This window comes from Pleurodeles waltl, chromosome 9 (genome assembly GCF_031143425.1).
Source record: "Pleurodeles waltl isolate 20211129_DDA chromosome 9, aPleWal1.hap1.20221129, whole genome shotgun sequence".
Lineage (NCBI taxonomy): Eukaryota > Metazoa > Chordata > Amphibia > Caudata > Salamandridae > Pleurodeles > Pleurodeles waltl.
This window is the reverse complement of record NC_090448.1, coordinates 382,465,581-382,480,603: the sequence shown is the minus strand read 5'-3', so window position 1 is coordinate 382,480,603 and position 15,023 is coordinate 382,465,581. Positions and strand designations below refer to the sequence as shown.

The following is a 15,023-nucleotide window of genomic DNA, read 5'->3' as shown; positions in this document are numbered from 1 at the left end:
ACTTGCCATTTTACTGCAAGTTTTAAAACAAATTCAGAATGAGCACAGTCTCCTCAATCATACTCAGTAACATTAAAGGGGAAGTGGTAGCATTGACTATATGCCAGCGCCTCCTAGAGATTACACATTTGGACCAGGAAAAAGAGCTAGCAAAAATTATTTCCAACACCTATACCAGTATAGGATGGGATAGTTTGGGAGCCAAGCCGAAAAAGCCTGAAATACAAAGAACCAACCCCTAAGGAAGGTACTAAACAAGCACAGGAGGGTTCTAAAAAGTGCTGGGATAAACAAAAACAATTTAAAGACAGACAAAGTCAGAGAGCAGATTCTCTACGCCCGGAGAACTCCGACAGGAAATATAATCTCAGAAACAGAGAAAATATAAAAGCTCCTGACAGATATACTGATTCACGTCCCTCTCGTTCCTTTCAGGATGCACCAGATAGACGTAGCAAGAGAGGGGGCTCTCCAGATCAACGTCCTGACGACGTGAAACAGAAGAAAGACTCACCACAGTCTTCAGACAAAAAAGAAAACAAGTCCCCACAACAAAAGCGACAATTTAAAAAGAAAAAGGTGGCAGCACTGTCAATTAAGAATGCCAGTACACTTGAGAACATTGCTGAAGAACAAGACGTGGGCAGTGACTCTGCTAGACAGCGCAGCAGAGGTCACGATATGTCGCCAGAGTCTGAAAGATCATCTGGATGCGACAGTAACTAGCGATTTTATTGCAGTTGGGATTGCAGATGGACGTGTCCTCCCACCCGATAGGGTTTATGACTGAAATATTCAAATTGAGGGAGACATAGAAACGCACCATTAGTGTGATATTCTGGGATGAACTTAGTTGTGCTATCCGACTGGCCACCTGAGCACATCCGTAAGCTCTCACATGGGGAAGATGTCATTTTGCCTTCTTTGTCTGATCTAGTTCCAGAGGTGGTAAAACAAGCCTGTGCTGTCAATTGAGCTTTAGCGCAGGTACCTGCGCTATACCGCAACCATGTAGGTTGGAACAAGGATTCTACTTGTCATGTAATACCTTTCAGGTCTACACTCCAGCCTCAGTCACAATATCCTGTTAAACATGAAGCAAAAGCTCCAGTGAGGGACATTCTCACTCAGCTTGAGTATCAGGAAGTAATTGAGCCTTGTGTTTCTGCAATGAATAACCTGTTATTCCCTGTTGCACAACCTGACCATTCTTATAGAATAGTCTTAGATTACAGACATTTAAACAGTCATACACACACATACGCTATACAAAATTCACATAGCACAGCACTAATTAACAACATAGTGCATACACAATACAAAACAACCTTGGATACATCTAAAGTTTTTTCTACCAAAACTTAGCACACGAAAGTCGGGACCTGAGTGCATTCTCATTTGGCTCACAAAAACATTTCTGTTGCTTGCCCCAAGGCTACTACAACAGCACAGGGCTGTTCTCAGCCGTGTACCATCAATATTACATGATATTGATCCCGAGGTGTTGTCTTACATGGATGACTTCTATCTCACAGATGACGATCTCAACATTCATCTTCCCAGGGTCGATCGGATCGTTTTAGGAATTGCAGCCCTTGGTTACAAATTTAATTTTAGGAAAACTAAAATAGCCTTTTTCAGTGTATTATTCCTGGGAGCTATCAAACAAAAGCAAGAGCCTGGCCCTGCACTTTCTAGAAAAATTTGCTCAACTCCAACCCGCAGATACAATTAAGAAACTACAGTCTTTACTTGGTTTCTTTAACTTTGGCAGAACATACATTCCTGACTATGCACAACGTATCAAGCCACTTTATGACTTAATATGCCCTGATTTTTCTAGCAGACACTGGACAGTAGAACACACACACATCCTTAGAGGATTGCAACAAGACATGCTAGAAGCAAAACACTTACACACCTGTGACAACAAAACAAATTTGGTCATCAGAATAATTGCTGGTGCCATTGGGTTCACTCATGGCACCTTTAATGAAGGAGATGCGGTGCCCATAGCATATAAATCACATTTATACTCCAATTCAGAACAATGTTTCGCACCCACAGAAAACATTCTAACTGCAGTTCAGATGGCTTTCATCAAGGAGAGGTCACTTGCCCAAGGGAAATTAATTCTTGTTGTTACCCTGGTGCCAGCCTTAGATGCTGTCACCAAAGCAAGCGTTCCTAATGCTAAAGCATTATATCCATGCTGAATTCAGTGCGCAACCTCCCTGACTGCCACCGATGTAGGTTACATCTTTGATCCAAAACTTCAGACACAGGAATTTCTCCAATACGAACAGGAGTACCCCGCACCTCTAGATATTTTGCCACTTCACAGGTACTATGCTATCATTTACACTGATGGTTCAGCACAACCAGCTGTAGGTACTAAGCATCAATACTCAGCCGCCTGCGCAGCCATGAGCGGAGTGATGAAGGATGGTGTATTCCACCCTCACAATACCTAAAACAGACCCTATGGGACTGCACAGCCAAGTAGGCTGAACTCAAAGCCCTTATACTAGCGCTAGAACACACAGAGCCAGGACTACTCACTCTGATTGTCTGTGACTCATACTACTGCGTCCATTCCTACAATGATCATCTTAATCATTGGAAGTTGAACAGGTTCAGAGATTCCAAAGGGAATACCCTAAAACACAGAACTCTGTGAGGGGGTGGGGACTGATCTTAAGGATAAGCTACCATGTGTCCATGTAGAGCATATATTGGGCCAGCAGCATGTAGGAATACACGTTACTGGCAACACTTTGGCTTATGAAGCTGCCAAATCCGCAGTAGCTACGGCGACTGTGGCTGCAGTGACTCGTTCTCGGATGAGATTGGAAAATGACATTCTGACTGTCGTGAAAGCTTCAGTTGAAGGCAAGCCTCTCCCAAAAGCATACCCCACAAAATACTCATATCACAACAGTGCACAGAATGCTGCTTGAGCAACAATTCCTGGGTTTGGAGACCGAGCAAGACCAGAGATTAGATCTCATCAAAGCAGCGCATGAGGGTGTCGCATCTGCTCATGCAGGTATCCCGGCCACAATAACACTCTTACAGAAACGCTTTCGGTGGCCAGGTCTACACAAACAGACAAAGCAATACATCCTTTGTCGTGACATTTGCCAGCAAATTAAGGGCTTCAACATCAAATGCCCACCGCATACATCCCTCTAAGTGTCCAAAAGGCCACTATAATGTGAGTACCTGAACCACTGTGGTCCGCTCCAACTAGACAGTGCATACAAATACATCTTAGTTGCTGTAGGTTCTTGTTCTAGATTCCTGTGGGTATGGCCTCAGCGGTCGGCTGACACTCAAACTGTTATAAAAGACTTGCTGATCTTTATCGGTACGTATGCGGTTGCAGCATTCCACTCAGACCAGGGCCCTGCCTTTGTCTCTACGGAATTCAGGAACACCATGGGGACGATGGGTGTTGAACTCGATTACTCCTCACCATACCACCCCGAGGGAAATTCGGTTGTGGAGAGGAGGAATCAAGATCTAAAGTAGTCCTTAAGAGCTAGAATATTAGGTTCAGGCCGGAGTTGGCTTCATCACCTATATGGGGTCCACAGAGCACTGAACAATCTGCCAAGACAGTCCTTGGGGGGACACTCCTTATGAGGTTCTCTTTGGGATACCTATGTATGTCCCAGATCTTTATGGCCCTGGCTTGGTGGCAGCAGATACACCATTTGACATAAATGAATGACTCACTATCTTATTGGAGCTTCAGCATTTCCGTGATGATAACTCATCTTAGGTGCCACCTTAGGAATTAGGGATTTACCAACAACTTCTACTGGCTGGATTCCTAAAGTTGGGGATCTGGTTTGTGAGAAGATTGCTGTGAAGAAGAAATTCGGCCCGTCCTATAAAGCACCTGTGCCAGTCCTGGGAATATAAGGTACCAGAACTGTTATCCTACCACCTCTGCCAGGCTCCAAAGCTAACAGATTCATTTTCATTGACGACATCAAACTTCACCATGTGGCCGATCCTGCACAGTAGACCTAGAGGTACCTTGGGTAGTTCCCAGTCCCCTCTCACAACCCAACAGGACATACCGCTTCAAAGAAGAAACAACAATACTTCTGACTAAACAAGCATATCCAACAATGCTACAAATACCTCCTCGACCATGGGGAGGGTGTAAAATGAGCTCTTGCTGATTCCTGCTACCACTTCAACAACATCACCTGTCCAATATGTGGCTGTCCTCTATTTTAACACAACACAGACTGACAACATCGTCTGCTATGAGCCACCACGCAAAGTGGATCCATCTACCGGTAATGCACCTGCTCCTGCATTTACAGAGACTGCTTTTGGTTACTTCATCAATATTGATGACTTTTCTTCAACTTCATCAACTCCTGCGATTGAAACTGTTTCAAAGACACATAAGCTGCATATATGGCTTAAAAATAACTATTTAATTCACCCATGGAACTATCTATGGTTATTCTTGACGTATTTGCATTTTATTCTATGGATTGGTTTTGTGAATGTTTTCTTCCTGCTTATAAATGGTCATTACTTTCCTGAACGCTCCTCTGTTGAGCCTCTGGATGAAGTCTTAACTCCATATCATTCCTCACATAAGGTCCGAAGAGACTTATCCCTTATGAACATCTCAGCTGTACTGATTCCTGGTGGGATTGTGTGGGATAAAGTTCCATTCGATATATACGGGCCTACTGAGGTCATTCAGATTCCTTATGTCTTCAAAATTTCTATGACTGATGTAATTACACCTGGTGTTGTAGTATCTGATGAGTGGGATGTCCAGAGAGTTGATTCAATGTTAACTAAATTGAAAGACTATGTGGTATTTGAAAGTGATGATGTGTATACCACCACAAAGAATTATGGGGAAATGCTCTACTATAACAACTGGGGACATTACTAACTGCACAGTGCAACTAGAAATAGAGCAGTACTTAACTACACACAGTGGGAACACTGTTCAACTCCACCCGTGGGGAACCCAAAATATTATGCAGATAAATTCACTTATTTTTCTAGACATGACACAAAAAATCCAGTCATATTATTTAAAATTACAACCTTCAAAAATTAGGAACATTTTGCCAACACAAAGTTTAATTACTCAGATTTCTTTGTTTCCCATCTTGCAGTTGAAGGTTATGAATACTAGAAGAACACTATTGATGTAAAGAGTGTATGGGGAACATAAGATTGGCAAATACAGGGTAGGGAAGCTTTATTTAGGGCATGCCTTATTCCAGTGCAAATTATCTTTTTAAATTACACCATTCAACAGACATCCTATCTGGGGTTAGCAAAAATGAAGGAAATGAGTGCGCACAGTATTCCCACACCACCAAAATCTAATAACTGGAAATCCTTCTTGAACGTCACGGAGGAAGAACTAGATTCAAAGGTTCAGGCTGGTACATATAACTCTTCACTTTCCAGTCCCGGCAGGTGGTTAGTATGGCCAATAGACACAAATGGGTGTCAGGCACGTATTGTAAATTCCTCAGGGGGTTTCAAGATTAGCCAACCAGACCATCGCTTTGTCTCGGGTCAACACACGGATATAGTTACAACATACAGTGTGGGTAAACTGTGCCAACAATGGTTACAGACTAACACATTAGCCACAGTTAAGGAACATCTTAACACTCTCTCTGAAGATATAGACTTACAGGGCTTCGTGTTAGGTCCGAGAAAGCCACACTCTAAAAGATTCATCTATGCCATATATAATGAGATCTGGAAGCTTTCTCAGATAGTAGTTGCTGCGTGTTTAAGGCAGATAGACAAAGAGAATTTGGAAAAGGCTTTAGCTGTTGTCGACAATGGCATGAACACTCTGTCCAACAGGATTTATTTCCTAACAAACATAGGCCCTCATTATGATATTGGTGGTAAAAACCGCCTACCACCGTGGCGACGGCCGCCAAAAGATTGTTGCCGCGAATACTAGCTGTCCACCGTATTATGACCACAGCCGGATTTCCCCCGGAAGGATGGCGGAAATACGGCTGTGGCCATGCCGGCGGATTGCACCACGCCAGTAGAACGCCACCAACCGTATTATGACCCATATTACGGCCTGGCAGTGGTCTGCTGGTGGACGCTACTGCTGGCAGCAGCGCCCCATCCCGTCTCCTGCCGGAGGACCCCATGTACACAGGTAAGTGGGTGCTCCGACAGGAAAGGGGGTGGGGGTGTTGTGTGTGTGGGGGTGTGTGTGAATGTTCGTGCGTGTATGCAGGTGTGTGTTCCGTGTCGAATGCATGTATGGATGTGCGAGTGCGTGTATGTTGTGTTCTGTGAACGCATGTCTGCGTGTATGTATGAAAGTGTGTGCGGATGGGTGTGTGAATGGATGTATGCATGCGTGGATAAATGTGGGAATGGGTGTGTGTATGCGTGTGTGTGTGTGTCTGAAGGGAGGGGTGTGAATGAAGGGGGGTTTAGGGAGGAAGGGTGGGGGGTCAATCTGGGGAGGGGGTGGGGGGGAAGACCTCTATCAGTGACAGGGAAAGGATTCCCTGTCACTGATAATACCTACCGCCATGGTTTTCGTGGCGGTAAGGGAGCCACGGAAACCATGGAGGTAGGCGGGGGCATTATCTCGCAGGCGGTACAGTGTCGGTCGCCAGGCAGGATATTGATATCTCCAGCCCGGTGGCCATTACCACTGTGGCGGTCGGTGTGGTACATTGGCGTTTTGGGGACAGTAGTGTTCCCAGCTACTCCAGGTGGGAAAGGATCCTGGCCACCAGCCAGCTAGACGGAAAGAGTGCCTGCCCCAAGTGCGTCAAGGAAGGGCAAGGAGTCAGCCCCAGCTGCAAGAAGGAAGGGCATGGAGGCAGCCCCAGCTGCAAGAAGGATGGGTAAGGATGCTGCCCCAGCTGCAGGAAGGAAGGGCAAGGAGGCAGCCCCAGCTGCTGGAAGGAAGGGCAAGAAGGCAGCCCCAGCTGCAAGAAGGAAGGGCAAGAAGGAAGCCCCAGCTGCAAGAAGGAAGGGTGAGGGGCCTGCAACAGCAGGCAGTAGAGACAAGGGGCCTGGTGCTGGGACTCAGTCGGAAGCCTCCTCCACCAACCATGGTGGTGCAGCCATCCGAGGCTGCAGGGGATGTTCCGGAGCCTCCCCCCACCACTGCCAGCACCGCCACCAGCAGCAGCAGCCCAAGTGAGCAGCCATCCGAGGCTGCAGGGGTTGGGCTGGGGCCTCCCCCCACCACTGTCAGCACCGCCACCAGCAGCAACAGCCCCAGTGGGCAGCCGTCCGAGGCTGCAGGGGATGGGCTGGAGCCTCCCCCACCACTGCCAGCTCCACCAGCAGCACCACCACTGCCACCAATGAGCAGCCATCACCGCTGGCGGACAGTGTGTAGTTCTGCATCCATGGGCTGTTGTGCGACCTGGCCCCTGCAAATCCTGTGGGTCTGACACCCAGGTGAGAGGCTGTGACCTTGCACTCCCCAAGATCTGCATCACAGGGCACGATGCCCCCTCCAGAACCAGTGGAGAAGCCATCCACTCACCCCATCCTCCCCAGGATAAAGCTCACAAGGCACAATGCCCTCTCCAGTACCAGTGGAGAAGCCAACCACTCACCCCATCCTCCCCAGGATGAAGCTCACTGGGCGCGATGCCCCCTCCAGAACCAGTGGAGAAGCCATCCACTTACCCCATCCTCCCCAGGATGAAGCTTACAGGGCACGATGCCCCCTCCAGAACCAGTGGGCAAGTCACCCACTTAAGAGACTGTGGCCTTGCACTCCCCAGGACCAAGCACAGGGCATGTTGCGGATTGTGGTGCCATTATACAGTGGGCGGAACATTGGGCCAGATGTAGGAAGGCTTTTGCGCCTCGCAAACGGTGAAAAATGCAGTTTGCGAGGCGCAAAAGCCCTTACGCGATGCAGAATCACATTTTGCGAGTCACTACCGACTCACAAAATGTGATTCCAACTCGCAAATAGGAAGGGGTGTTCCCTTCCTATTTGCGACCGCATCGCGATGTAGAGTTGATTTGTGACCGCGAAAGCGGTCGCAAATCAACACACAGTTACCATCCACTTGAAGTGGTAACTCATTCGCAAACGGGAATTCCCCTTTGTGAATGCAAAAAAAAATTTTTTTTCAGAGCAGGCAGTGGTCCTATGGACCACTGCCTACTCTGAAAAAAAACGAAACAAAAAGGTTTCGGTATTTTTTCTATTTGCAGCTCGTTTTCCTTTAAGGAAAACGGGCTGTAAAGAGAAAAAAAAAAACTGCTTTATTGAAAAGCAGTCACGGACATGGTGGTCTGCTGTCTCCAGCAGGCCACCATCCCCGTGAGTGCCTAGACTCGCTATGGGGTCGCAAACTGCGACCCACCTCATAAATATTTATGAGGTGGGTCTTTGCGACCCCGTAGCAAGTCGCAGAAGGTGTCTGAGACACCTTTCTGCATTTCCTTTTGTGAGTTGCAAATTGCGAGTCGCTGGGACTCGCAATTTGCAACTCGCAAAAGGAAACCTACCTACATCTGGCCCATTGTTTTCCGCCTGGCTGTAGGCGGTTACCGCCGTGGTGCCTGTTGATTAAGCCCTGGCGGTCAGTGTGTTAAAGTGGCTGTCTGTCAAAGCGGTTTCCGCCGTCGTCATAATTTCATAGTGTTGGCGGCATTACCGCCACTATATAACCGACCGCCAGGGTTGTAATGAGGGCCAATATCTCTTTGTATGTTTTTTGCTATTTTTTAACATGTTTTTAAATACGATTTTTAGTTAGTTTTTTATTATTTTAGCTTGTTTTAGTCCAGAGCAATTTTAGCTTGGATTAATTTGCCTTCAGTGGTGTCATCCTATAGCGTCATACTTGTTCTGGCAATGGGGAGGGTGTAGTGAAGCCTATCTTGTTTTAATGGGAAGCAGGAGTTAGCTTAGACTTCTGGCTTGTAGACTTGTGCCCCTGTCACCCAGTGACTTTGACCCTACTTACTTTGCTCTGTTTTAGCGCAATTATTTAAAAATATATTTCCAAGATATCTGTATGATAGTTAGGCCAAAGTTTTAGTTTCATGTTATCAGTGCCACTCTGCTAAGGTATCACTATCTGCGACAAAAATAAACAAACTGTAGGTATTCATATTAGGCACTTTCCCTCTTTGCGCTTTTGAGGGAATTGTTTATGTAATTGCCGTCCCAAGCATGTCTTGTTATCTATTGTTTGGGAACAGACCTACATCAGGGGTCCAATCAAATCTGTATAAATGCACCCTACAAGGACAGATAGTCAAAGGGATTCCTACCAGATGCCATCGACCCTATCGATGCTGCACGTGGCCTTGACGCTGACCCAGTTTTCGTGTCCCAAAGGAGTCTGATCTAGGGACCTCATGCAAAGGTAACGAGGGTTGGGCAACTCTTTTCATGGACATGGCATTGGCAGATTGGGTTTATCACATTCAGCCCTCTTTCGGTTAGGGGTTAGGTTTACCATGTTAGGGTATTAGGACATACATTATATCATATCTCATATCATTTTATGTTATTGCAAGATGGTGTGGTTCTTTGTATTAATGACTCTTGTGTTCACAATTCTGTTTCTTACATTGTTCATTATCCTTATCATGCAGCCCATGCAATTTTTTAATAGATTGCAGTAATGTTAACAAAAACCTATTAAGCCTCTACCACATCTCCTTCATTGCCTGTGTGTTTGATTGAGACATGCTGTTCATGTGAGGAAGGGGTAATCTCTGTTTAACCACGACACGCCCTGAGATGACGCACTCTTGAGTGCATGGGTAAAAGCTGCCACCAATAACCTTTTACTGTTTGCGTTTTTGGTGAGGTGCTGCTTGTGAGCAGGGAGGGTTGAAATGACAGTTGTGACTTGTGGTAGGTTTGACTTAGTCACCTACAATCATAAGTACTGTCATCCTTAAACCAGCAGTCCTGCCTAGAGCAAGAGTCAAAATACGACACCAGTCTTCACCAAATGGAACCGCTGAGTTCGCTGGGACTGGAGACCATTAGTCCAGTGGCAAATGGACTTTTGCTGGCCCAAAGAGGACTTTGAGGGGCATCAACATCTGTGGCCACAGTCTGCACACCTAGACTGTGCACTGAAGAGTAGCCCCAGGAAGACTCTCATCGATCACACAGCATCCTCAGCATCTTATATACCTTGCAGCAGGACCACTATATTGAAATCTATGGCACTTCGCCAGTAGTGCCTGGAACTGGACTTGAGACTGCTCTGATGTCAAGGTAATTGTCCGATTACTCCTCATTGCCTATCCATGATTGATGCACCATCCCAATAAAGCCAATGGAAAAAATAATATTGTGCAGGAGTTTCTAATGTGTACTTCTACCCGCAGATTCCTAACCTCTTGACTCTCCTATTGACTTCAGACTTGATATGAAAAATATGAAATAGCTCAACTGTGCTGACTGGTGAGGTTAACACCTCCAACTAGACCCTTTGATCCTACTTGGATATGAAGTTGCACAGCTGTATATGCACCACTTTGGCAAGTTCATTTTTAATGCATACTAGTATGTAGATCTGGAGAGGCACATTTTGCTTAACAAATTTGTTATTTGCAGTGTGTTGAAAGGATGTCTCTCCCTAAGATTTCAGGGTTCAAACTGTGTCATTACTGTTGCCAAGAGATGTTGCTTTTGGAAACTAACAAAGTTTGTCTCTGGTGCTCAGAGCTCAAACATGACTCCAGGTCATGTGAAAAGCGCAGGGTCAGCACAACAAAGCCATCAAGCAGTAGAAGGCAAAGTCTTCGTGGGACGAATCTGTAATGACCATCCTTGAGTGTACTTTTCTTTAGAAGTCCTAGGCAGCAGTGCTGGCTTGGCTTGTTCTTTAATTTTTCAAATACCATCACCTTAGTTTTTTCAGAATTTGCTTTCAGCTTAAGTGACTTTTACTTGTGTAGCAGATCCAAGGAACATTACATTCCAATTTTTGTATAGTCGAGTATGTCTATGGCATCTGCATACAGTATCCGTTAGATTGTTTGTGCACCAATCCTTGGAGGAAAAGAATTAACTTTTGTTAATGCGCACCCAAGATCTGCAGTGTAGATAATGAATGGGTAGTGCCAAGGTGCATCCTTGTTTCAGTCCTTGGTTGGTTTGTATTCGGGCAGATACTTTCTTGCCAACCCCTAGCTTGACCCGAACCCAAGTCTCTGAATATAGATAAACTGTTGTATTAAATAGTTTCTGCAAAATGCCCCAAATGATTCACTTTGACCATAAATGGCTGCAATCCACTCTGCCAAAAGATACTGAGTAATCCACAAAGCAGATAAAGAGGGGAAGTCTTGCAGGATGTGTAGTGCAATGGGCCATATAAGATAAAGTTACAATATTGTCAATTGTTAACAATTTTTGCCTGAACCCTGTTTGATAGAAGGGAATTTATTTGTTCTCCTCAGCCCATTTTTCACGTTCTCATAACAAGACTTTGGCCTAAGCCTTTGCTTCCACATTGAAAGATTTCAGAGCAATGTTGAATTGTCCTGTAGACCAATGACACGACTACAATTTCACACAGTCCTATACATAATAATTTAAGGCTCTATGTTATTCTGAATACAGATTACAACCTATCTTGCTAATAATAGACCATAACATATCACTTCTATTACCTCTAAATTAGTACACTTTGCATCAACTCTAACAGCATGAAAGACTGATGCTCTGATCCCACCAGTTGTTTTACAAGTTCCATAAGATATAATGGAACTTGTAATACAGCGGACGGGCATTTGTGACAGAGTATCCCATCCGCCAAGCTCGTAATCCGGCCCTTAGTAACTTTGTTGAGATAAACTACCACCAGCGTAGAACAAAAATGTATCAGCAATGTGCTTAGAGCTACGTGAAAGGCATTAAAGGTGACAGCACTCACCTGCTCTTGAGGGGGGGAGCGGAACTCACGGGTCCTTCTCGCCGTCTCTGCTGCAGACATGGTGAATGCCTGCATCAGCTCCCGGTAGCGCTTTCTTTGGTTTGTTTGCAAGCAATCCACATAACGCTCTGAAAAGGCAATTATTGCTTCCACACGGTGCTGCAGCTCGCGGTCACAGAAATATTGTAGTAGGTTGCACATCTGAGGTGGCAGAAGCGAGGCAAGGAAGAATGATTAGCAAGATGATTAAACTAAATTTAATACCAAGGAATGTCCTTGTCTACTTAAAGCAAGTTCCTAATAACCTGATGCACAATGCCTAGTACAGGTAGTGAAACAATACATGCATTACCTCATTGTAATGGCACTGGGATATAACCACATAACCACATAAAGTAACAGTACAAAGTTGTAACTCCTGACTCATTGCATTAGGCCGTAAACCAGCTTCATAGCTCCTGTAGCTACCCTGCAATAAACAGCTCCTTGTGAAGATGATACAGGTATGTAGGACCAAAGGTTACGCCCCTGTTCTGACCCTTGTGCTTATGGCATTTCATGCATGAATATCTCCTGGAGAGAATATTGTTAGATGTACAAAGGGGTTGTGCATAAAAGTGTGGCTCTCCTATCCTAGACTTTGGTGGAGAGGTTACACCATTGCAACAACAACAACAGACTATTTTCTCCAGCAAAGCGAAGTTCCACCCACCTCATTTAAGGTCAGATGGAGTATGTAGATGGCGCAGACTACTCCCTCTCCACCAACTACATACACCTCTGACGACCAGTGACATAACAAAAGTCCCCGTAGCTCCTGCTGTGCGGGGCAGCTCGAGGGGGGCCTCAGCACAGTATACTGTGCGTAGGTCGGCAGGCCCCTGTCTGGGTCCTAAATTGTTGTTACGCTACTGCCGACAGCCCAAAAAAGTACAGGTGCTGGAGGTTTGACTTTATGCCCCACATCATATTTACAGTAGGCAAACACATTGTCAGTTTTCATTGTCCGTCATCACCAGGTAAAACTAATAGGTGAGGGGCAATGAAAACTGAAGAACGATTCCCCCACTGCACCCCTCCTTCTCCATGCCATGGAAGAAAACACCCAAGACGAGGGGGTCACTGTTCTTTTTCACTTGAGATTTTGTTTTTGAAAATACATTTTCTTTTAAAAGTTTGATGTATGGCTCTGTCCATCAAACTTTCAAGGGATTTACACAAAACATCATGATAGTGGTTCTTGTGAATGCAAGAGGTGTCCACTGGGCAGACGGACAGCTCTAAATTTGGCTGGTGGAGTACCCTCGCCATGGCAGGAGTAAAGTACTCCGCCATGGTGATGGTACTTAATCGTCCAGCAAAAAACTCAGGCCCATAGTTACCAAACTGACAGGATGTGTAGCTAATTCTGTCAGAACATTCCATCATCAGTGCTGAAGTGCTAAAATCAGCTACCCAAAACAATACTATTACACTGCTTCAAACTTACAATGTGGTTTTCAAAGCAGCAGAAAACATAACTTGGGTTAACATAATGATGTGACACATTTACTAATCATTGCTATGAAATTACCTGCACTGCCCTGCATAGGGAGGCCAGAATGGGCAGTTAGTCTTGGACTTAAGGTCAAAGTAGGCTTCAGAATTACTCAATTGTTAAAATGTTACCGTTGGATAACAACACAATGATGGGTATAGGGTTCCGACAGTGGACCTCTGAGATGACCTAATCATAAGTGGGTTAAGTTGTATGCCGATCCAGCTGGCATGTGTTCACTGATTCTTTGTATATTGTTTAAAAATTTCATTTTGCATTATTTCCAAGTAGAGCATGCCCCATTTCTCTACTGAAAAAGATCTCACCTGGAGCTTAACAGACTCTGGCAGCTTCATTTGCAGAAGTCCTTCCTCTACTCCTTCCTCTTCTTCTTTGGGGTCCTGTTCCCCTGCCTCAATGGCTTTTTCTAAAGCTTCTTCTGCTTTCTCCACTTCATCCATTTTCTCCAATTCTTCCTCTCCATCTTCACTCCCTTCCTCCTTTTCTTCAGCATCCTCCTCATCTCCCCCCTCCTCCTCGCCAGCATCTTCTGCTTCTTCCTTGGGCTCAGCAAAGACATTAGGCTCAATCATCTTCAAGATGTGCTTCACATCATCATCCTCGAAGACGCCCATGATGAGCAGGGTGGAGATAAGCTTAAGAACTGGCACAAATTGGAACTCCACACTTCCTCCCACTGGGTCACGTGTGTGCTGCCCACCGTCCTGTACTGAATCAGTCAGCATGTTGATGGTCTTGGTCTTCAGGATGTCCAGGGGGATGAAGGGGCTAAGCTGATAGAGATCAGAGCTAGTGCTGACGAAGCAAGTGTTGGAAAAGTGCAGTTTAGGTCGCAGGCAGGTGCTCATGCCCACTCCAGGCAGGCCGTGCTTCTTGCTTTCGTCTGGAAAGAGGGTAATGCTCTTGGTCTCATCTGTCAAAGGTACGATGAACTCACTGTTCATAGTAAGGCGGGAGCGCTTGGCTGACTCCAGGTGAATGCTGATCAGCAGGTCGTAATAGCCGCTACGCAGCAAGCCTGACAGGTGGTTGTTCTCAATAGTGTAGAGGAGTTGTGATTCGTCCACGTGGCTGCAGAGGGCATGTGCCACCCGGTTGTTGCCCAGGGCACAGACAGAGCAGTAGAGCTTCAGAGTGTGGTAGTGAAATTTGAGCAGGTCCAAGCGCTCAGAGAGTTCAAGAATGTCGATGCACCTGTAGGAGACAAATATATTAACATTGTGGTCTAAAATCTAACCAGGTTATGTGCAGACTTCTCTGGCTTTTTAAGCCACAAGATATCATTACTGCAGTAGAGTATTTCTCCACTTATTTGTCCCATGAGACTTTAAATTCTGATTGCCTATATTATGTCACCACAGAATTATATAATATAGAGTCATTCTTTCATGTAGTATATACATCTATTGAAAATCACAATGAACCTGAGGTCAATGACTATAGCAGATGCAGCTTTTTGAACACTATTGCAACAGTTACAGAAGGGTTTAATTTCTGTCTTCACCAGGTTAGTGTTGGACCGGAATGGAACC

General features: G+C 45.4%; 1 protein-coding gene across 8 annotated transcripts in view; it reads right to left on the bottom strand.

Moving 5' to 3' along the window:
* The window catches only part of RYR1 (ryanodine receptor 1), a 1,068,376-nt gene that overhangs the window by 690,898 nt on the left and 362,455 nt on the right, over positions 1-15,023 (bottom strand). For all 8 annotated transcript variants that reach the window (XM_069206982.1, XM_069206985.1, XM_069206986.1 and 5 more), the window contains exons 35-36: positions 13,797-14,685; positions 11,934-12,134 (exon numbers count right to left, since the gene is read on the bottom strand). In XM_069206982.1, the coding sequence (XP_069063083.1) occupies positions 11,934-12,134; positions 13,797-14,685 (1,090 nt within the window). The remainder of the gene's footprint in view (positions 1-11,933; positions 12,135-13,796; positions 14,686-15,023) is intronic.